Raw genomic sequence first — 25,545 nt, forward strand, 5'->3', positions numbered from 1 at the left:
AAAAAATCCATAACACGAAGGGAACGTTGGAGTATATTCATTCTGATCTGTGGGGGCCATCCAGAGTGCCTTCGAGAGGTGGAGCTAATTATATGCTAACTTTTATTGATGATTTTTCCAGAAAAGTGTGGGCGTTCTTCCTGAAGCAGAAAAGCGATGTGTTTTTCGCATTTAAGTCTTGGAAAACCATGATTGAAAAATAGACGGGAAAGCAAATAAAATACATCCGGACAGACAATGGCTTAGAGGTCTGTTCTGATAAGTTTAATAAATTGTGTAAGTCAGAAGGGATCGTGAAACACTTGACAGTTCGTCATACTCTACAGCAAAACGGTGTTGCAGAATGAATGAACAGAACGATCATGGAGAAGGTTCGATGTATGTTGTCAAATGCCAACTTACCAAAGTCATTTTGGGCCGAAGCAGCCTCTACTGCATGTTTTTTGATCAACCGATCTCCATCCGTTGCCATTGAGAAAAAGACTCCACAAGAGGTATGGTCTGGTAATCCTGCTAACTATTCTGATTTAAAGATTTTTGGTTGTCCTGCGTATGCTCATGTTGATAATGGAAAATTGGAACCGATATCTATTAAATGTGTTTTTCTTGGTTATAAAGCTGGTGTAAAAGGGTATAAGTTATGGTGTCCTAAAAATAGAAAAATTGCGATTAGCAAAGATGTTGTTTTTTGATGAAACTGCTATGCTACCTAACTTATCTCTTAAAGACTCTTTCAATAAAGAAAATCAAAAGTAGGTAGAGCATCAGATTAATCTAGAATCTACAACAGAGTCGACTACTAAAGCCAGTACAAAAATTCAAAATAAAGTTGCTTCTTCACCACAAAACTCTATCGCTACAAATAGAACTAGAAGAGAAATTAAACCTCCAAAGAAGTATGCCGAGGCTGATCTAGTTGCTTATGCTTTAAATGTGGCTGAAGATATAGATGCAAACCAAGAGCCATCTAATTATTCTGAGGCAGTTAGTTGTGAATACTCAAAAAAGTGGATGTTTGCTATGCAAGAGGAAATGGAATCACTACACAAAAATAAAACATGGGACCTTGTGAAACTTCCTAAAGGTAAAAAGGTTGTTCGTTGTAAATGGGTGTTTAAGAAGAAAGAAGGGACTCCAAGAGTGGACTTCACAGATGTGTTCTCTCCAGTTGTGAAGCATAGTTCAATTCAAGCTTTGCTTGGTATTGTGGCCATGCATGATTTGGAGCTTGAGCAGTTAGATGTAAAAACTGCATTTTTGCATGGAGAACTTGAGGAGGATATTTACATGCAACAACTAGAGGGTTTTACAGTCTCAGAAAAAGAAGACTATGTTTGTTGCTGAAAAAGTCCCTTTACGGTTTGAAACAGTCACCAAGATAGTGGTATAAAAAGTTTGATTCCTTTATGACTTCTCATGATTTTAAAAGAAGTAGCTTTAACAGTTGTGTTTACTTTAAGAAAAACAATGATGGTTCTTTTGTGTATCTACTCCTTTATGTTGATAACATGTTGATAGCAGCGAAAGATAAATGAGAGATAATAAAGGTCAAAGCCCAACTAAATGAAGAATTTGAGATGAAAGACTTGGGACCAGCAAAGAAGATACTAGGTATGGAGATTCCCAGAGATTGAAAAGCAAGTAAATTGTACCTAAGTCAGAAAGGGTACATTGAAAAAGTTCTTTGCAGATTCAATATGAAGAATGCTAAGCCTGTTAGTACTCCTTTAGCAGCCCATTTCAGACTTTCATCGGCTTTGTCTCCACAATCAGATGATGAGATTGAGTACATGTCACATGTTCCATACTCTAATGTAGTAGGATCTCTCATGTATGCCATGGTTTGTTCCTGTCCAGATTTATCATATGCAGTTAGTGCAGTTAGCAGATACATGACGAATCCCGATAAAGAACATTGGAAAGTAGTTCAGTGGATTTTAAGATACTTACGAGGTACTACCGATGTTTGCTTACAGTTTGGAAGAACTAGAGATAGAGCCATTGGGTATGTTGATGCTGATTTTGCTGGAGACCTCGATAGAAGAAGATCTCTCACAGGTTATCTCTTTACAATTGGAGGTTGTGCAATCAGTTGGAAAGCCACTTTGCAAACTACAGTCGCTTTGTCTACCACTGAAGCTGAGTACATGGCGATTACTGAGGCTTGTAATGAAACTATTTTGTTGAAGGGACTCTTTAGTGAACTCAATGAAGACCTTCAAATCAATGCAGTATTTTGTGACAGTCAGAGTGCCATCTTCCTTACAAAAGATCAAATGTTTCATGAGAGAACAAAACACATTGATGTTTGGTATCATTTTGTTCGTGATATTATTGCTCGTGCTGATATTGTTGTGAGTAAAATTAGTACTCATGAAAATTCTGCAGATATGATGACTAAGTCACTTCCTATAACCAAGTTTGAGCACTGTTTAGACTTGGTTGGTGTTCATTGTTGAAGATAAACCCTTAAGGGGCTTTATGGAAGAGGTGGAGAAACTTGTTCGTTGAGAGTTCGCGATGAAGAACTTGTTCATTAAGAATTCGTGTCAAGGTGGAAATTGTTAGAATTAAGTGACCCAAATCCTTATTTAAATAAAATACTGTGGTAAAATAAAATAAAAGTAAAATCCCCATAGAATTATACTTATTTTATTTTATTTTAGAATAAGGTTTTTTTAACCTTATTAAACTCCATCTATTTGATATTATTAGAATAAGGAGTTTCACTCCTATTAGAATAAGGTTTACAAGCCTATAAATAGGTGTAGTCTACTCCTCTTGTAATTAATTCAAATTCGACATAGTGAATTTTCTTCTCCTCTGCCCGTGGTTTTTTTCCCGAAAGGGTTTCCACGTAAAATCTATGTGTTCTTTATTTTTCTATTTCTATTTTTTTCTTTGCGATATATTGTCATTACCGACATTTTATTTTTACATTAACTTTGAAAATAATTAAAATTATGTTAGTTTAGATATTTTTAATATTATATTTTTATTTAAATAATTAGAATCATGTATGTCAATATTATAGTGATTGTTCAATACTTATAAGTTTAGTTGTTTTTCTTTTGCAGTTTTAGATAAAAATGGAGAATCAATTTTTTGCAGCTATTCATTTCGATGGTGTTATTTTAGAAACAACAATTGGTTGTATTTTTAAAACTCAGCAGAAAATAGGAATGAGGTTAGATAGAAATGTGTTTGTTGATGATATGAAAGAGAAGATCAGTGCAAAAAATTTCCCGACGCTGTGGAAGGAGGATGTCGATACTATTCTACAAATTTCTAGTTTCATCAAATTCTATCAAATTGACCTAGATGGAACTTTTAGATGATAATGTCGAGACAATGGTCACACTATATTGTCCGCCAGAGATTGTAAACACTAAACCGATTCATTTATTTGCTGAGTTAGCCGATGCGATGCCCTTTGAAGATGTAACCCTGTTAAGTCAACAATATGGAGTTGAAGACCCGTGTTCGGAGGTTCCCAGAGTGTCTATCGATAGGAAGTCGTTTGTGCGCTATTTTGACATCGATCTCAATGTTCGATGTTTAGATCAGTAAGGTGGTAGAGCCACATCGACATGGGTCGAAAATCCACACCATGTTGCTCTACAGATTCATCTAGTCATTATTGAGACCGATGTGCATGGTGAAGATGGATCCAATAATAATGGTCGTTCTGATCACAAATGTGAAAATCTTAGTGACCCCAATGTAGACGATGTCCCGGATGATATCGTAGATGAAGAAGCTGATGATGGAAATGATTACGCCTATAACATCTCAAAAATTAGGGGTTAGTAGAACCGAGTTTGTGAATCGAGAGAGAGTGGTCATACCCTAATTTTTGAGATTATCTATGCATTTTTAGGAAATAAATGAGGTATTAGTTTGTTGGATAAATGCTAGGGAAATGCTCCTTGAAACCTAAGTTCAAATCCCTTCTATTTCACCATTTTTATTATTTTACAAATTTTGCCTCAAACCCTAGTATGTGACATGTCTTATTTTTAAAATAAATATTACAAAATTATGTCAAAAATAAGGAAATAGCCTATGGTTAATTGATAAATAAAAAAGCATGGAAACTAGATTAAGGTCCCAAGTTTGAATCTTTTCCCTTGCAAAATAATTAAGTTTTGCAAAATCCCTTGTTTTTTTTAATGTGTGTGCCATCCATACCCTTGAACCCCAGGTATAAATTCAAATTATTCTTATATTTTTTCAGCTTTTAAGTCAATTTTCCCTATCCTAGTTGTTCACCCTTTTCCTCTCTCTTTTCTTTTCAAATTTCTTTCTTTTTTCCTTTGTGTGCCGTTGCCCAAGCCACGAAGATTCACCATTAATTTCTCTTCTTTTTGCAACAGATTCTTGCACCATTATTTTTCCTATTCTCTCTATCATTTTATCATAAAATTTCCAGCCTTAAATATGGAATTTTAGCACTCAAGATTGGCCTCCATTGATGCCCCAAAAGAACTCTATTGCTGCCCCTTTCACCTAGCTTGTGTAAGTTCTTGTTTTCATACAATTTCTTGATCAATCTTCTAAGTAAAAAACGTAAAATTCTAGATATAAAAATTGGGTGAATCTTAAAGATTTAATGAGTATTTTTCCAGCCTTTAAAGTGATTTCAATTATTTTTTTTAAAATAGCCCCGATTTTGCCACCATTCCTGGTGGTGCGCCACGCCTAGAGGCACAACAGGGGGTTGTTGTTTCTTTATTTTTTTCCTTTTATTTTTATCAATGTCTTAGGTTCTTGAACCCTTCCTAATCATCCCTTAATCATATGTAATTAGGAAAAAATCAATCTGGATCGATTGGTGACTTAGATATAATAATTCTAGAAGTGTGTTAGGTGTCGAATTAAACGCCCCAAACCAACGGGAAGCCAAAAGACGTTTGCGCATACAGTTCACATCAATTCAGTGTAAGAAATCTAACTAGTATGGATTTGAAAAATAGATATAATTGTAATGGTTGGATTGAACCCATAAGTAGGTATTTGGAGGCTGTTTAAAAGGTATATTGATTGAGTTTAATACTAATTTTTAATTTAGGTTAATTTTAAAGCTTATTAGAGAAACCACAAGATTTACAAGTGTGTTGCGAAAGAGCGTAAAATAATATGTGGGTCCTAAACTTAATAACTTGATTGATAATAATGATTATTATGGTTTAATTGATGGTTTAGCTTGTTGATTGGGCTTGGCATAATTAGCTAAGTAATTAATTTGTAAGTGGTCGAATCAAGTACGTTTCGAGCCCTAACTATTTGACATGGTAACAATGTTGCTAGTTCGACTAAATGATTGACATTGTCATGAATGTTTGGTTAATTTGATGTATGATTTGTTGTATGTATAGTATGTTTATGAACTAAAATAAAGTTTATGCATGATATATTCGTACAAGTGATTTGTTATGATATGTTCGAAAGACTGTTATACATGCACACAAAGAAAAGTTGTAAATGACATGAAATTGTGATTTGTTGAATGATACCATTTTATTGGTAAATTTAAAGTTGGAATATTATTTCCATTCACTGAAAGTATTTGATAATTAATGGCATATGTTGAAAATGTCAATTAAATGTGAAAGTATTTAATTATGGCTACGTATGAGATTGTATGACATATTGCATATGCTTTGGGGCAGATTATTTTGTGGTTGACAAAAGAGTTCCATGGAGTACTGGTGGCATATTCAGTCCACATTATACGTAGTTAGTGCACTACACTTGGAGTACCGAGGGGATTGGCGATTTTAACGCATTATATGTTGTTGGGTAAATTTTCTGCATTTATGTTATACGGTGGTTTCTAACACATTGAGGTTTGCTCACAAATATTGGAGTTTGGTAGACGGGCTCTGGGGAACTCGTGGTGTGGAGTGGATGGTTTTGGTAGGAACCTTTTTGCATTGTATTATGCTCACGACATATTCGGGTGTTATTGATTTATGCAATGTATTATCTTGTGTTGTATTGTATTGAATGATATTGAAATTAATGATTGACACTCGAATGAACGATGGCCCATGCTCATACACTGTCTGACATCGATTTGATAATGGTTATGTAATGATATGAAATTGCAATGATGATTCTGTGTTCTTCTGTTAATTCTAATATGTTTCACTGTATTTGGTATTTATGTCTGTTTAAATAACTGTTCAACTCACACTGACCTTTCATAAGCTCACCCCCATAGTGTTTAACTTTTCAAGTAAACCTCGAGATTAGGACCAAACCTCGCATACGGAGAAACACCTTGGACCTCAAAATATTTTTAAGAAGTATTAATCAGTCTCTATTGGTTTTAGTTTGTAATTTTTAATTATTTCTGGTCTGTGGCTTTGTAACTTTTCATTTGGGGATTTTTACATGCATAGATTAGGAAAGCATAATAACCAGAACATGCATGACATCTGACTTAAGTAAGATTTGACATTGTTCCCTAATTTTTGTTGCATTGTAAAGAAACCATTTTTGAAAAAACAAATCGATAAGGAAACTAGATTTCCAAAATGACATGAATAATGATTTTTTTTTGAAGCATTAGTTAACATCAAGTTTTTACAAAGTAAAGCAACGAACAAACAAATTTTCTAAAATAACACTGTCAATAATAAAATGAATCTTAAGTACATGTGACATAATAAATGAATGTTTTTAAACTAACTCAAAGTACAACTACGATTTTTCCATAAAGTGAGTTTATTTAAAGTCTTCAAAAGTAACGTAAGTTAGCTTAGTCATTTTGGTGGTTAATATAGTCTTCTCAATCTAGCTATAATTTTTAGGCCGTGTTTGGGAGGTTAAAATGCCACTTCGACCGAAAACTCGAGTCATGGCATCGCCATACACAATGATCCCAGGGCCTACATGTCGATTGTCGATCCCGATGCGGTGCATGCTTCCGTGTTCCCTGAGTACTCGAACATAATACCTGCTCACTTGATGTTAGCAAATTCTGAATCAGAAAAGTTGTTCGTCGGTCAAAGATTCTCGAGAAAAAACAAGTGTGTTGTTGCCATCAAGTGGTATAGTATGAAGGTGCCTATGGACTACAGAGTGGTTGACTCTAAACCAATGATGTATGTTGGTGAGTGTTGAAAGTTGGCAGAAGGGTGCCGGTAGTGGGTACGAGCTGCATTATCAAGAGGTCCCAACAATGAAAGATACGAAAATATATTGGGCCTTATACTTGCACTTCTGCACATGTGACGAGGGACCACTGCAAGCTTGATTCAAAAACCATCTACAACTGCATCTTGCAAATGGTTAAAAACAAGTCCACCATTCTTGTATTGGTGTTGATTATCAAAATGCAAGAACGGTTCTAGTATTGAGTTTCATATTGGAAGGCATGGGTGGCTAAATAGATAGCCATGGATTACTTGTACGAAGATTGGGATATGTTATACAACAAACTCCAAAGGTGGATAGGCACAATGCGAGAGTACATTCCAGGGATTGTTATTGAGTTGTAGACGCTGCCTTATTACGATTGAGATGTCAAACTACATCCGGGTAAAAGAACTTTCCAATGAATGTTTTGGACATTCAATCCATGCATTCGAGCCTTTCCCCAATATAACTCGCTTGTGCAGGTGAATGGGACCTGGTTGTATGGGAAATATACGCAGATCCTTCTCATTGCGGTTGCACAAAACTGGAACCAGAACGTGCTACCAGTAGTGTTTGCCATTGTTGAGTCAGAGAACATGAAGTCATAGTTTTTCCTGATAAACTTGCGAAGGTATGTTGTCAAGCAAGATAACATTTGTATCATTTTCGATAGATCAAAGGGGCTAATTTCCATAATTAGGCGTTCGGGTGCTTCGTGGAGATCCATCTACTGCATTAGGCACATTGCGGTGAACTTCCACAAGAAATTCAAAAATGCGGATTGGCGCAGACAAGTTGTGAACATGGGTAAGTATCTATTTTATTTTTTAAATATATTTATAGTTTGTGAAATGGAACGTAAGATGTTGTAACATTTTAGGGTACAAGTTAGAACCACACCAATTCAAACAGAGACTGGCAGACCTTTAGGATGATATACAAGGTCAGACGACCATTACATTATAGGAGTGGCTTGGGAGCATAGAGCCTTGGCAATAGGCTCAAAGTTTTGATGACGGATTGCGATATGGCAATATGACTACCAACCCGGTAGAGGTTGTTAACGTAGTATTAAATCATAAACAACATCTCTCGATTTCATATGTTTTCTTAGCTACGTTCTGTAGGCTAACATCATTGATGCCAAGAATGGGGCTCAAACAAGTAAATCAAATGAATACGGGGAATGTGTATGTCGAGACAGTTAGGAAGGTGATGGAGGTCAACGGTCAGAGAGTGAGGATGATGAATGTTCAATTATATTCTTGACATTTTAAAACTTTCTAGGTGGTAGAGACCGTCAGTCGTTGATCGGGATCCCATCTAGGTCATACGGAGTTGATCTTTGGAACAAGCAGTGTGACTGTAGAAAGTTCTAGACACTTTAATACCTGTGTGCGCACGTTGTTGTAGCATGCGCTAACGCCTCCATCAATGTCAAACAATATATCAATGAGGTGTATACAATGGAATGCACTTTACGTATTTGGGGTAACAAGTTCCCAACAATGCGGGATGTGTCAATGTGAGAAGTTCCTCCACCGAATTTTGAGTTGGTACTGGACTTTGGGTTACGTAGGAAGCCCAGAGGTTGCCCACATTTTACTTGGATAATAAATGACATAGACTTAAGGGAGAAGGTCGAACCCAAACATTACAACGTGTGCAGAACAATGGGTCATAATCAAAGCAATTACTCGCATCAAAACTACCACCCTAGACAGTCGTTTTGGTCAACTGGATTGTGAATTTATGTATCCCATGTTCAGATGTATTATTATATATTCCTACAACTTGAATTTCCATTCTTGTATAAAAAATGAATGAAATGGATTTCTTATTAACTTCAATTATGTTACATACATTCCTACAACTTGAATTTCCATTCTTGTATAAGAAATAAATGAAATAAATTTCCATTAACTACAATTATGTTAGGGCTATTTGCATGAACTTGATTGTCCTATATATTTGCATGAACTTGTAACATATTTGCATTAGTTTAAATGAGCCAAACGTTATAATGAAATAAAATTAAAAAGTTTAAATAAATTGTACATTACAATAATCTGAAACATTTGAATTACAACCATCAAAATTAATGGTTTGATGGAGTTGTCCATTGGGTGTACTATTACGGTGGTCGTCGTTCCGTTGTGGGTGCACCAATTGATCAATGTGCAACTTACTCAAACCAACATTCCTATCACCCATAGGCGATCCTTGGGGTGTACTAAGCAAACTAAAAAAATCGTGTGTCATAAAGGTTTGCTCGGGAGGGGTGTAGTACTGGGGTGGCTATAGGCTAAATATATTAAATATCACTGGTGAGGTCGGTTTTTGTTGCGGAGAACTACAATCACCCTTCTCTAGCTGATGTGCGCAACCGGAGTACTCTAGGACAAAACTGCAACTCCCAACTTTGGATGATAAGAACTACCGGTCGATTGTGTGTATGACAATGAAGGTGTCGGCTTGGTCACTAGTGGGGAAGGAGGAGACTGTTGACAGGGTCATCTTTGTAAGGGACCTTGTGATTGTATATGTGAAGGGATTACCATCAATTTGCCACCATAAAAAAAAAAAGGCAACCTATTCCATATGTACCATAGCATGTAGTCCTTCGAAAGAGTGAAATCAAGCAAACATGATTGCATATAAGGCCTTCTTTCTAACCAGACATTCCACAACACAATATATGGTTGATGCTTTAATGCCTAATTCTTTGCATTTTTCCCCTTCTTGTCAATTCTGTGGACGTTATCACCCAAATGTATAGGAACGTCTGAAATATGTTGACGACACCCAAATTGACAAGGCACCCGATCCCAGGTGTACAACTCAGTTGAAGACTTCATCACGAGTGCATTAATGCTCCACACGAGTGTGTGGGCGCTAGCCAACTGAGGAATGACAGAAGCAATGTCCAGCTCGCTATATGATATCCACAAGAACTGCATAATTAATAAAACAATTACGTTAACATGATTAAAATACTTATAACAACATAATTAAATAAATAAACTAATTACATGAAATTAATATTATTTTATTTTATGAAAATAAATTACCTTATCCCCCATGTGTGCCTCAATTATTTATCGGTACACAATAAGTGTTTCTGACTTCCCGATATTTGGACAAGTATACCATCTAAAAAATAAACCACACTCGTAAGAAGATATTTTCATTAAAAAAAATCTAGATCCAAGTTTCATTTTTTTTACCTATTCACAAATGGGAACACATGTACTTGGTGACGCACTAATGCCAGAAATGACATCCTGTATAGCGCCCAGGATTGTAGCAGTACCAAGAACCCACTTATACCTTGTGTTCTATGTTTTGTCGCTCGAAAAAGCTCACGATACAACATCGCTAGTATTGCTAAACCCTAACTGTAGGAACAGACACCTTGCAAATCAATTAGTAAGGGTAGGTACATCAAGTGGATTCTATTATTATTGGAATCCAACATAAGTACCCCTTATAAGCAATAGTATATAGGCCCGAGCAGTGGATATATCCTTCCTCTTGGTTGCATAATTCGATAATGTTTCAAAATTTGCCTTCAACCACAGAAATTTTAAACTTATAAATTTAGCTCTACCATCACCGGGAGAGCATCCAAGCAAGTAATAGTAGAGCGTCGTAGGGTCCACTGCTTGGCTTGAACTGGTTACGACATCACTGTCCACGGGGAGCCCTAATTGCATTACAACATCCTCTAGTATGATAGTGCATTCCCCACAAGGAAATGAAATGTGTGCGTCTCTGGGCACCACCACTCAACCAATGTCGATATTAAGTTGGCCCTCAACTCAAACACACAAATTAATGCCACTTGTCCAAATCCCACAGCATCCAGGTAGGGCATAATCCATTCATTAAGCCAATGGCATGGAGCATGGCCATGCGGCCTCAACACGCGGTACGCATCCTAATCATATCAAATTACAACATTATTAAGATCTCACAATTAAATAAAAAAATTACGTGCAACATTAGAACATTTTCTACTAGCAAATGGATCATCCTTGTTGTGTTTTGATATCTGCACAAACAATTAAAATTTTAATCATTGACTTAACAAATAAACAATATAAAAATAACGACAATTATTTTTTCGAAGCCCATTTTCGTAATCAACAAAAATCTAATTACTCAAACAAACATATAATATTCACTTTTATATATTAAAATATACAAATTATTATTAAAATATATATACACTAGTCAAACCGACCTTAATATTAATTTCAACATAAATCTATCTTAATACACTATTCTAACAATTCTAATAATTCTACTAAAATAAACATGCACTACCAAACCTATCTTAATAAACATACATACAATAGAAAATTGACATACACAATTCTAATGTTTTTTTTTAAATATAATATTAAAAATATATAAGCTAACACAATTCTAATTATTTTCAAAGTTAACATATTATTACAAAAAAAAAACTTTTAACACAATTCTAAACTATTAATAATTACACTATTAGAAAAAATACATACCAAATTTTTTTGGGGGGACCTTCGGCCGTGGGGAGGAGGGAGCACCTAAGTGTTTGTAATAAAAAAAAATCAAAGATGCAAAATAATTAGTACTAACCTTAATATTAAATAAACTTTTAACATAAATAACATGCTTTAATATCAACCAAACTACTACTAAAATATAAATAATTATACTAAAAAAATTACAACATACTATTTCTTTTTAATTTCCGCGGGGGAAGGTTTTAGCTTGGTTGTTTGTTTGTTTGTTTTTCTTTCAAATCAGTGAATCAATCTATGAGGGTTAGGGACCAAACCAACCCCTTTTATAATCATGAAAATAATATTAATATTAATATTAATATTATAAACAAAAGTATAAAAAACTAAAATATTCAGGTATTGAAATTCAGACTCGTGACTGATGGGTCACATCGGTGGCACAACGTCGTGCTAGACTACTAAAATATAACTAATTATACTATTAAAAAATACAACATATTCTTTCTTTCTTTTTTCGAAAGGGTAGAGACCTTTGATTAGGTTGTTTATTATTTGTTTTCTTTCAAATAAATGATTGAATCTGTGTAATAATTTGCGTGAACAAATAAAAAGTTATTAGAAATGTCGTACATGTTTGTATTAAATTTGAGTTGCGCAGCAACAGCATGGTGGCTTGTATGAATAAGAACATTATAGATTCTATAGGTTAGGAACTGATGAGACTGTGGGATTTTCTGGGATGAAATTCTTTTAAGTGGGAGAGAGTTATAACATCTCAAAAAATGGGTTAGAAGAAATGGGGTTCTGAAACCAAGAGTGGTCATCCATCGATTATGAGTTTAGATCTTGAAAATTTTAACAAGTAAATTGATTTGGTTCAATGGTTAAATGTTTTGGGTATGTGTGTGAGGTTCTAGGTTCGAGTCCTGTTTCTAGAAATTTTTGTTATTTTGCTTAAACCCTTACCCTTGAAAGTTTGACTTATAAATTAAATCCTGTCAATTGATGTTAAGAATAAGCCTGCTAGTTCAATGGTTAAGCTTCTGTGTAATCATTGGTCTTGTGCTCAAATCTCGGTGAAAGCAATAGGGAATGTTTTATTTCTTTGAATCTCTTCATAAGGTAATTAGTTTCAGTTGGGTAATTAAAATCTTCCAAAAACCTCCGGTGCTTTTATTTTCATTTTTTTCTTTCTTTTCTGCAATGTTTTCTATCATTTTGTTTTTGTCCTTCAGTTTTTTCATTTTGGTTTCTCATTTTCAAGCGACATTTCTTCTTGTTATGTGCGTTACACCGATTCTGTACGTGGTCTGACTTCTTCTTCTAGTTAATTCACTGACCAATAAGTTCGATTTAAGTTTTGGTGTCAAAAGTTCTTCGACGTAATTGCAATTTTGGAATGTTAGTTTTTAGCGATTTGACTGCGAATTAATCATTTTGTTAAGCAATTGCTTATCGTTTAGGGACGGGGATTCATCCTTGTTGTTCCTACATCGAGTCCCTATCAGATGGGTGCCGAATCTAAGTGAATAAGATCTTTCAAAATGTAATGTGTTACTATCTGATGTGTGTGAATTATCTAGGTACAATTTATATTTTGTTAAATATGTTGGACCGCCTCTGCATTATTCTGTTGATGGAGAACATGCGATATCTGAATATGTTAGATTGATTGTTACTAATTCTGATTTATAACCGTGCACGTTACTTTCATGTCTGTTTTACAAAAAAATGATTCTCATGTTTACTGATTCTATTATTGAAAGATAGCATGTCTTATATGCTCATTACTGTGATCCTGCATATGCATGCCATGACTCAGTGCATGGGACTTGTGTTAAAGTTTAAAGGAAGAAGATTTTGTACTGGAAATTAATGATCTTTGAGTTTAGTGGCTTGACCACATATATTTGATCGACAGTTTAACTGCATATTGATAAGCCATCGTTGCCGGGCAACTCGAGATGGCGGGTCATCGTTGTTGAGCAACCCGAGATGACTTTGTTGGTATGCTTTGGATGGATGAGTTCACTGGAGAACTCTATCTTAGTGTGTAACGGAGTTTGGGTAGAATGTTTTTGATAAATCTACATTCTGATCTGTTTGAAAATACCGCATCTGCATAAACATACATGATTTGTTCTTCTCTGTTCCATTTTGTTGTGTTCAACTCTGCTCTTCTCTGTACCATTCAATTTTGTTCTGTTTTATTTGATTCTGTACTATACTGTATGATTTATTTTGTTCTGCTCTGTTCTGTTTTTGCTTTGTATTGTTGTACCACCTTTGATCAACTATTTATGATACTCTAGATTTGTCTGTACTGGTTATACAACTACTCTTAAGTTCTTTGCGTTACTACGATTCATATAGTATGCTCTACTTATTTGTATTGAGTCTGGTTATACGTGGTGATTGGTAACTCACCCTTTGTCTTACCTTCATCTTTTTAAGAAAAAATCAGATTTAAGATCGGACGGCATACGGGAGCTCAGATTGTCTTGCACTTTAATAATTGTGAATTGATATTTTGGGTTTGTAAATTGTCTTTGGATTTGCCTTGCTTTCCTTTTGATAATCTTGTTCGTATCAGTCAATTTCTAACACAAAACTATAAAATCACCTAAATAGATAAAATGAATTTCTGGTTTTCAAAGTTAAAATTCTGAAAAGGAATCGGTTTTCAATGCGTTGGTGTAACTCGTCCAAGTTTGGCTTAAACTTCTAAGCCGGGTTTGGGGTGTTACACATTTTGTTTGTTTAGCCCATTTTTGAAAACCATTTTTCAAGACATCCAATTTACTAAGCAATCCAATCGAAGAGACCTTCTAGATACTCTCCACTTCCTCAATAAAAGAACTTTCCAAAACCTTCCATGCTAATAAGATTTTGAATCTTCTGAGCCTAGTTTCAAGCTAAATTATATTTAAAAGAAGAGGACAATGATTTGGAAAAGAATGTGGAATGTGCTGAATTGATGCGTTAGGAAATAGGTTCATCCATCCAACGTTTGCCACCCCTATATCTATGCGTTCTCTAATATTGGTTTCCAGTAGATTCCCTCTCTCCCATGTAAACCAAGCGCTATAATACCCAACATCCAACAACTAACACTCCCCTAGAACCCCTCTAAAAGCCTTCATTCTCCTCTCATCTGTAGGCAAACCACCCATTTTTTCATTAGCAAACATTATTTTATTAAATTTGCCACAAACAAACCAAGGACTTTCCGAATCACTTTTAAGATTTCTCAATAACTCCTAAAAAATCCTCCTTGTTACGTGCATGAGGAGATCCATAAGACCCTGTAAACCTCCACCGATCTTCCACACAAGAATAACAAATTTCAATGTCAATATGCCAATTTCAATAAGTTCTAAGATTCATCGAAACATCATCCTCCCATTCCAAGCAGAGACCACCCTTCGAACCTTCAACCGCCACTTCAATGCAATTTAAAAAACCATAACTTCTTCTCCTCGTTCCATTCATACCTTACATAAATTAGTCTCCATAAAGAAGACCGCTCAGGGACTATACATCTTCAGCCCATGCCGAAGTCTTCTTACCGCCCATGAGCTCTCCAATCCACGGACGTTCTAACACAATATTTTTATTGCGACTGGTCGGCTTGCCCCTTAGTAGCTTCCGATATAAAAAGATTGCTTCCCAAAGATCTCCTACTTCTAACTATCAGAGAACCCAAATCTTCCCAATCAGTAGATTTATCTCCCTCCTTTCTCGATCTTTTCTTCCCATCACCCCCTTAATCACATACTCTTTAGAATCATGATCCATAGCCCATTGTCCCTAAACTAAAGATGACTCCCCACCCAAACGAGAAGCTAGATTGAATTTCCTTCTAAATTAACTCTCAATATATGATCAATATTAGAACCACCCTCTCTTCTCTTTACATCATTCCAATTACGCCTTCCCCCTTGCTCCTCAGTATCTCTATCACTTGTCACCCCTTCCCCCTCTTCACGAAGCCATATACTACTCATTGCAAGAGCTCTTCTAGATTTGGCTCTTAAAGACAGATCCCACCTGATCCCGGCCACTTCAAATCCTAGTGTCATCTTTGCTTCACAATAGGAATCATTGTGCCCTAACTGTCCACAAAAGAAACAAAGCAGGGTCAACTGTTCATACTTAAAACTAAAATATGAACAAATCCTGGAAGAAAAAAACACCTTCTTCTTCCTTTTCAATGGACGTTGCACAACTAAAACCACCCTTACTCACTAATAAGTCCGCAATCCCTTCCCTAAATTTGTCACATCATACTCCAAAAATTTCCTAAGAAAATTGCCTAATTGCCTCGCCAAAGACTCAATAAAGAAACCATTCGATATCTCATGAATTTGTACCAAAAAATATGCATTAATCAGTGGTACTTTCAACGAATCTTCACCCTTCGTTAAGCAATGCAACATTAAGAGGTGATTATTAAAGGTTTGCAGAGACCCCTTAACCACTCTATCCATATCTATTTTGTGAAAAACCTAAACAAAAATCATTTTTCCCCAATATATGATATCTGAATCCCTTTAACCAGATGCCAAAGATTAGCCATCATACTTTTCATCGCTGAAAAATGTATAATACTTGCCGTAAAAAATTAGCCTACTAGACAAAATTCCAACCTCTCAAACACAAAGTCAGGATCTCTCTACCTGCAATATTTTGTCTTCCTCATCATCCAACGACAAGCCTACCAAATCTTTCTCCATAAATCCAACCTCCCCAAACTAATTCGCAAAAAATAAAGGCGAGAGAACAAAAAAACCAATTGTATCACCACCAAAAAAACTAAGAAACCATCCAAAAACACCCACAATCCTAAAAATTTATAGAGTAGTTCTGTGTGATCCCCGTTATGATATGAAAAATAATATTAAAATACTTGAGTGAGACACCTATTATAGATATAATCTTTTCAATAATTTAGTTAAAGGATAAAGCTATAAATGATAATAATTTTCAATATAAGAAAATTTAAAATAAAGTAAGATAAAATTTGAGAAATTATTCCTTATTATTTTTAAAATTGTTAAAATTTGATTTTATTTTTATATCATCGTAACATACTATTGATATTATTTAAACTTTTTACTTCAAATAAAGGTAAAAATTAAATTATTATTTGTTACGAAAGAAGAATAAATTTATTTTGCAATTTATAGTACATAGACTTAGTGAGCAGTTTAACCATAATTCATGTCTTTTATGATGAAAACGAAAACTCTCTCTTCCTCATAGAAATCGCTAAAATTGTTATTCTTTAAAAATATATTTAAAATTTGAGATTAATTTCTCTCTATTTTTCGTTAGAATAACAATATCTCAAAAGATGTGTAAATAACTCTACCTGTGCCATCTATTTATAGGAAAAGAAGTTAGAACCATTTTAGAGTTGTAGAGGTTTATTTTAAATAAAAAAACATCCTATTTAGAGTAGTAGAGGAGTGAAGGTCCCGCCCTTGTAATTCTACTAGGGTTGCCACCTCATTCATGTTATATGAGGGGTTTTGAGCCTCTCTTACATCAGATCCAATTATAAGTAATTCTTAGGCCATTTTTAACCCATTACTCTTTGATCCAACTTGATTCAGTTTTTCTATTTCTCAAATTAGACTTTAATATTTATATATAAAAACAAAATTTTATCCCTATTTTACCTTTAGCAAAAAATAAGGGAGAGTGACGTGGATAAAGCTTAGAAACTAAGGAGAATGAAATGATGCTTAACCATTGGGCTGTTGCCCATACTTAGTTATTTTCTACTACATTTAATATAAATTCTAGGTGGCCTTAGTTCTTTGGTTGCTGAAATAAAATAGAAGAGAAATGGAAAAGGTTAGGCTTGAACATAAATTTTTTTAGAAATTACTCTAGCTACGTAATTTCAAGTCTAAGCCATTTTTAAATGATTAATTAAATTTTTAACCTTACGAATTTTGGGTGCTACACTTTCTTAACAAAAAAAGGAAAAAGAATCTCCATTGAGTGCAGACTTTTTGGTAATCCAAAATTGGACAACCAAGTTGACAATGACATTAGAGAAAAAAAACTACACAAGAAAAGACATAAAAATTATAATTAATTTCACTCCTTAAAACAAAACAAAATTCAAATCACCATTCAAGGCACAACGAAGTGCCCATTTATTTAAGAAACATAGTTACTAGCAGAGTCTTGAAATGTGTTGTAAGCACAATATTTTACTCAATTCCGAACACTTTCTTCAAATGAAAAACATAGTCATAGATTTTGTCTTGATCAGGCAGGGACTTGGAAACACTGTCTTTCTCCATGCACCTTTTAGCCCATGCAATTAACTTGGGGCACTCTGTTTCAATGCTAAAATTCCCACACTTTTCATAGGCATAAAACCAACTGTAAAATGGAACCAACACAACATCAACGTAACCAAGATTCTCCCCTCCAAAATAAGCCTTGTTTCCAAGCTCTCCTTCCAACAATTTCAGGCACTCAATGAACTCTTTCTTTGCTGCTTCTTGTTCTTCTCCCTTTGTGGTCCATACTTTCCCACTCTCTAAACCATATATCTGCATTTCATTGACCATTAATTTATCCATACAAGATAAATTTAAATGATTTCAATCATATAATACTAAATTATGAAAAATAAGAATTTTTAAAAAAAATTTAATTCGTAAAAGATATTGAAGCTAAACCTAGATTAGTAGCCTAGGTAAACCATTTAGTTTAGTCTCTTAAGAGACACCTACTAGAGTTCAAAAGCTTGATCTCCAAGGCTACTTGGGTTCGAATATAAAATATCAAAACAACATATCTTCTTATTATCACAATTACCCAAAAAGGAAAGCAAGTAAAACACAAGAAAATTCGAACCGAACCAAATCAGCCTCTGCAAGCAGTGCTTAAGCTCAAAAGTTAAAGGGCAGTAAGGCAAAACAAAAACTCATAAAAATGAAAAGGATAAGAGAGAACCTTCTTCTCAACAAAATCTCCCCAAAACCTAGCGATGGCTCTTTGGTAAGGATCAGTAGGGAGTAGGGGAGATTTATGCGGCCAAATCTCATCAATGTATTGAACCTGAACGAGGGACTCACAAACAGGTTTTCCATTATGGATTAGAACAGGGATTTTCTTATGAATAGGGTTCATCTTCCGAAGCAAATCACTCTTGTTCCTCAAATCTTCTTCCTTGTACTCGTATTTTATCTCTTTCTCAGCCAGAGCAATCCTCACTCTCATCCCAAAAGGACTTGGCCAGAAATCCAACAATACTACATCTTCATCAGCCATTTTTTGAATCTCAAAACAAATTCAAAATGATTTAAACTCTTTGTTCTTAGGTTCTAATGTCAGAAACTGAAGGGTTTTGCCATCATATTTATAGACAAAGAGTTTAGACAAAGAGTTTAGGCTGTGTTCTTTATTGCTTAAAAGATGAGCTTTTACCTCGAAAATTACATTTCTCTGAAAAGCAATAAAGAAAAGTCTTCAGTTGGTAGCAAATTCCCATCTTACATGCGTAACAGTTCTTAAATTTAAGTTTCAAAGCATATTTTAATGGATGCCCCCTTGTTGAAATCAGAAAAAAGGATATATCATTCGGTCAATAGATATTATATGTCATATGTCATTGCTTACATCACTTTGTCCATAATTGTTTTTTTTTAATTTGAGATAATATATAATTTGGCCCCTAAATTTGTTTATTTGTATTTAATTGGTCCTTAAAAAATTTTTGACCTAGTTGGTCCCTAAACTTATATTTCGTCAACCAGGTTGATACCTCTGCACTAACTCTATTAGTTTGTGACATGACACTACTAGCTAATCCGTTGGTGCCATATGGCGGCCTCTCAAAATACTAATCCGAGAGAATACCAAAAAATATGAGAGATACCAAAAATGATGAGGGAATATTAAAAAAATATGAAGAAATACCAAAATTAAGAGGAAATACCAAAAAACATGAGGGGATGTCAAAAATTGTGAGAATACCAATTTTAGTTTGCCTTTGAAATTATTTTCATTTATTTATTTTTCACATTTTTAAAAATTATCATGAAATATAATTTTCAGTACCAAATTTTAGCATTAAAATAATAATTTAAGAGTAACAATTTTTTGGTTACAAAATCCTATAGAAATTTCTTAATATTTAAAAATATCATTTTATTTACTCCAAAAATATGAAGAAATTTAAAAAAAATATGAGGAATATCAAAAAAATTGAGAAAGTACCAAAAAATATGAGGATGTGCCAAAATTATGAGCAATTATTAAATATTATAAAGGAATACCAAAAACATAAGGGATGTAAAAATTATGAGGATACCAATTTTAATTTGTCTTAGAAATTTTATTTATTTATTTCATTTTCATATATTTTGTAAATTATCATGAAACATAATTTTTTATACCAAATTTAAGCAATAAAAATAATAATTTAACAACTACAAATTTTTGACGTTACACAATCCAACAATGTCAAGAAAATAATTACAAAGGGGAAGACGTAGAAGAATAGGGGAAGCAATTCTTCTTTATGTTGAAAAGGAAAACCAAAATTCTAATATGATTAGGAAGGGGATTAAATGGTTAGGTTAAACAAATTTTAGAGGGCTATTTTGATAAATTACTTATATTGTCGAAAATGAGAAAAAATAAAGAGAGTGACGTGGATAAAACTTAGGAAACTAAGGAGAAGGAACTGATACTTAACTATTGGGTTGCTGTCCATACATGGTTATTTTCTACTACATTTAATATATATTCTAGGTGGCCTTGGTCTATTCGTTGTTGAAAAAAAATAGAAGAGAAATGGAAATAATGGGATTTGAACCTAAGATCTTTTAAGAATAATTGTAGCTACATAATCATCAAATCGAAGTCATTTTTAACTTATTAATTAACTTTCTAACCTTTGAATTTTGAGTGTTACACTTTCCTAACAAAAAAAAAATCCATCAAGTGCAATATTAGCCACAACTTTTTTTGTAATCCAAAATTGGACAACCAAGTTGATAATGACATTAGAGAACAAAACACAAAACGACAATAACAATACACAAAATATATATAAAAATTATAATTAATTTCACTCCTTAAAACAAAACAAAAATCAAATCACCATCCAAAGCACAATCTTGAAATGTGTTGTATGCACAATATTTCACTCAATTTTGAACACTTTCTTCAAATGCAAAACAAAGCCATAGATTTTGTCTTGATCAGGCAGGGACTTGGAAACACTGTCTTTCTCCATGCACCTTTTAGCCCATGCAATTAACTTGGGGCACTCTGTTTCAATGCTAAAATTCCCACGCTTTTCATAGGCACCAGCTGTAAAATGGAACCAACACAACATCAACGTAACCAAGATTCTCCCCACCAAAATAAGCCTTGTTTCCAAGCTCTCCATCCAACAATTTCAGGCACTCAATGAACTCTTTCTTTGCTGCTTTTTGTTCTTCTCCCTTTGTGGCCCATACTTTCCTTCCTAGATCATATATCTGCATTTCATTGACCATTAATTTATCCATACAAGATAAAAATTTAAATGATTTCAATCATGTAACAATAAATTATGAAAAACAAGAATTTAAAAAAATTTATTTCGTAAAAGATATTGAAGCTAAACCTAGATTAGCAGCCTGGGCAAACCATTTAGTTTAGTCTCTTAAGCGACACCTACTAGAGTTCAAAGCTTGGTCTCCTAGGCTACTTGGATTCGAATATAAAATATAAAAACAATGTTATCAAAATTACCCAAAAAGGAAAGCAAGTAAAACACAGAGAAATTCGAACCCAACCAAATCAACCTATGCCAGCAATGTTTAAGCTCAAAAGTTCAAAGGCAGTAAGGCAAAAAAAAGAACCCATAAAAATGAAAAGAAAGAGGAGAGAACATTCTTGTCAACAAAATCACCCCAGAACTTAGCAATGGCTCTTTGGTAAGGATCAGTAGGGCGCAAGGGAGATTTATGCGGCCAAATCTCATCAATGTACTAAACCTGAATGAGGAACTCACAAACAAGTTTACCATTATGGATAAGAATAGGGATTTTCTTATGAACAGGATTCATCTTTAAAAGCAAATCACTCTTGTTACTCAAATCTTCTTCCTTGTACTCGTATTTTATCCCTTTTTCCGCACCCCAAAGGGACTTGGCCAGGAATCCAACAATACTACCTCTCATCTCCCCTTTTTTCAAACTCAAAACAAATTCAAAATGATTTGAACTCTTTATCTTTAGGTTCTAATGCCTGAAACTGAAGGGTTTTGCCATTGTATTTATAGACAGAGTTTAGAGTTAGTGGGGTCGTCTCCTGTAACTTTCCTCACTACAAATAAATTATTCTGAAAAATAAAATTAGCCATTTTGTTTGTCTCCTATATTCTAATTTTTTTTTTACAAAATATCTAAAATTATCCATAGTTTTTTCTCAACCCATAAATAGGAGGATAATGCACTTTAGCGCACTCGAACCACATCCTCCTACATTGACAATAATATCCATGTCAATCGAGTTAAGGCTAAATCTACAATTTGAATCATTTTTAAATACACAAAAATTTACAAAATAATTCCATGTGGTCCCGGTTATTGGCTTTTTTACCAAACTAACCTAAAACAATATAATATTTATAAGAATGACTTAGGTTTAAAAATAATTACGGGAATGACCTGAAAGGAATAATGCATGGGAGTGTCGGCACCCATGTCATAAATCTGGCAATCATTACCTGATGAACGGAACAAAGATTAAATTTTTTTTTTGGTGCCGTGTAACAGGTGGCTGACACCCATTTTCAATTTTTTTTTATTTTTGTGTCGGCATTGTGGTGTACGACACCCGTAACCTGTAAAAAATAGTACTTTTTGGTGCCAGCACCCGTGTTGTAACAAAAAAATTTTGGGTGCCATGTTTTTAGTGGTCAACACCCCAGTAAAAAATTAAATATTTTTTTGGTGCCGGCTTTTTCATTGTCGGCACCAATAGGCTATATATACTAGTCATGGATGCACTTTGGGTTCTAGTAAAACAGGGATTAAGAAAAAAATTTGTTGAGAGTGACAGTGACTTTTGAGGTCTACAACCCAAGTGCAAGTTATATTCAAGTAATAAAATCTCAGGAGTTCGAGGTCGATCCACAGAGAAGTTGATTAGAATTTACAAGATTACAAGTATTATGCTAGAATAGAAATTTAACACTTAACTTTGGAATAAGTATTGATAATGAAATGAGTGGCTAGAAACACTAAAAATAAAAAGTCAATGCAAGAAAATAAAAAAAATACCTGGAAAAATATGCTGAGGTTAGAGTATCAACTCTTGGTGTCAAATTAAGATTAAATTTTAATACTCAATGTTATTACTCAATTAAAAGCCACACATAAATGGAGGTCCCAATTGGATGATCTAGCAATGTATGTCCACTAATTAAGCATATGAATCCATTAACAAAGGTATGTCCATCAATGGAGTGTCCAAAATGATTGTCCAATAAGTCCAAGAGTTTAGTAAAGAATCCATAAGAAAAGTATGGTGCAATATGACAGTTCAACTATTTAAGCTTAGTCCAACCATATGGTATCATAATCACCTGATAACTTCAAGACCTATAAAAATATTTCAAATATTTATTATGCCCATTTTTATGTCTACAACAAATCAAGGTTAATTTATCCAATCATTCGTTGTGTCATAAATTGTGTATAACAAATAAAATATCTTACTTTACAAGTATGATTATAACAAGCGATTGATAATTAATTTGAGATCAAATGATGAGTAAAGAATTTACCTTAATATTTCCCAAGAGATTCACCCTTTCACCTCAACATTGAAAACTTAAAATAACATAGCAAAACTAAACAACTCGAACTCAGATGAAATAGACATATTAGATATAAGAAACTTGAAATTTTACATGAATAATGAAACAAACAAAAACTTAATAAGCAACGGATCTTGAACTCAACTTCGAGATGCCTCTTATGCTAAAACCAAAGGCTATTTATAGAGATTTGTGAAGAGGAAAATGACAATACAAAGGACTTGCTAATGATTAATTTCTAGGCCTACTTCTTTGTCATCTTTTGAGTCATTTTTCACATGTTAAAAGATGACTTCTTTTGTCCAAGTTAACGTCTCTCAATAGGAAAAGTCTAAGAGAATTGATTCAAGGTCTGCATCTTGTCTATATTCTGTAAAAATTTCAACTCCAAACTCCAATTGTGTTAGGAGATATGAGCCAAACATGAAAATGCTTCAAAACTATCTATCAATGTGAAACTTGTAAATTTATCTTTACTTTTGGATCTCTTCCTGATGTATTTTAGTGTTGGTGTTTCAATATTTGAATATATCTTCAAATCCCCTTTCTGATGATATAAGATACACCCAAAATGGAGCCCTAAAGCTCGAGACATGATTGAAACACTAAGAAGTGTTCTGACTGAAAGTTCTGAATGTGTTCAAATTACAAATTTTTAATCTTTTGAGCTTTGAACTTTCACTAATAATCTTGGATCAACTTTAGGCTTAGTGCATTTAATCTCATGGTTCCATGAATTGACATCTTCTTCCCAAACCTATTTTACCTGCAAATTCCACATGGAATATTTTATTAAAACTAAATGCATGAAAAATACTAAAAATACACAATATTTAAATACAAACAAAAAAAAGTCAAATCACTAAAATTAATTTTTAAACATATAAAAATGCTCAGGAAACCAAGAAAATATAAGTAAGATATAGTCCAAAATAATCATATGATGATGACTCATCATACCCCACACTTACATTTTTGCTTGTCCTCAAGCAACAAAACAAAAAAGAAAATTGCTACTACCCAAAAATAGTACAAAATTAAAATAACATGTGAATAAAGTACAAAAGTATCATAAAACAAGAAGTCTTGATGAAAATAGAAATCATAGATGCTAGTAAAAAATATAAATAGTCACATGAATATTTATATAAGTAGGCAAAATTAGAAACCTTGGATCTTTGTGTTTGTGTGCAATTACCTGTATGCAATCTTATCAACGCATTAAACAATAATAGGCTGTAAGCATAATAATCATGATTTCATAAGTCCATTAATAGTTCCCTTTCTCATTTAATCTAATTCCAATATGCATAACAAGTTCACTAGGTCTTTTGGCTTGTAACATTAGGCTAGGGCTAAGGTAGGATGAAAAGGCAATTTATGCTCAAATCTTAAGCATTAGTTACTTACAGATCATTAAAAAGGTTAAAGTATCATTCCCTACTTCCCTAATATTAGCACTAATTATATCTTCAACTCCATCTAATTTTTTTTTTGTTTTTGTTCTCCTTATTTCTCCATCTTCAAATAAAGCATGGATAAAAGAGGTAGACAAAAAAATCGTCCTTTTCTTTTGATTTTTTTTTTAATTTTCCATTATGTAAATACAATGTATAGTGAAGCCATGTTTTATTCATCTTCTCACCCTAAAATATCCACCTTAATTTTTCTACTTATCCCATTTAATACTTAAGCTAAAGGAATATGTATGGTAAGCACTAAATACTTAGGGTAAACAAAAGGATTGAGATTTAGCAATTAAGGCTTTATAGGCTAAGATAACAACATTAAATGAAAAAAAATCTTAAAAGACTCAAAACTAGGGTACTAAGAAAATTTATGCAATGGTTGGCTCGAGAGGCTTAAACGATCCAAAGAAATTTCCTAGGTCTTCCTTTATCATGCATTTGGAACTACTCATTATACTTAAGGGTAATAAGCCATAGATTCTAAGATCATGATTAAAAAATTACTTACAACCCATTACAAGTAATGCATATCACCTAAGACAGGAAATGTATCAAATAAAATTCAAAAGAT

General features: G+C 33.7%; 1 protein-coding gene and 1 pseudogene across 1 annotated transcript; both read right to left on the bottom strand.

The window, feature by feature from the left end:
• Positions 1-17,746: 17,746 nt before the first annotated feature.
• LOC105766256 (probable glutathione S-transferase) lies at positions 17,747-19,194 on the bottom strand. The gene is made up of 2 exons (XM_012585637.2): positions 18,639-19,194; positions 17,747-18,232 (listed from the first exon to the last, which is right to left on the bottom strand). The coding sequence occupies exons 1-2, from the start codon at positions 18,954-18,956 to the stop codon at positions 17,885-17,887; spliced, it is 666 nt and encodes a 221-aa protein (XP_012441091.1). The 5' UTR covers positions 18,957-19,194; the 3' UTR covers positions 17,747-17,884.
• Positions 19,195-20,738: 1,544 nt separating this feature from the next.
• Positions 20,739-22,387, bottom strand: LOC105767101 (probable glutathione S-transferase parC; annotated as a pseudogene).
• Positions 22,388-25,545: the final 3,158 nt, after the last annotated feature.

Source organism: Gossypium raimondii, chromosome 5, assembly GCF_025698545.1.
Source record: "Gossypium raimondii isolate GPD5lz chromosome 5, ASM2569854v1, whole genome shotgun sequence".
Classification (NCBI taxonomy): Eukaryota; Viridiplantae; Streptophyta; class Magnoliopsida; order Malvales; family Malvaceae; genus Gossypium; species Gossypium raimondii.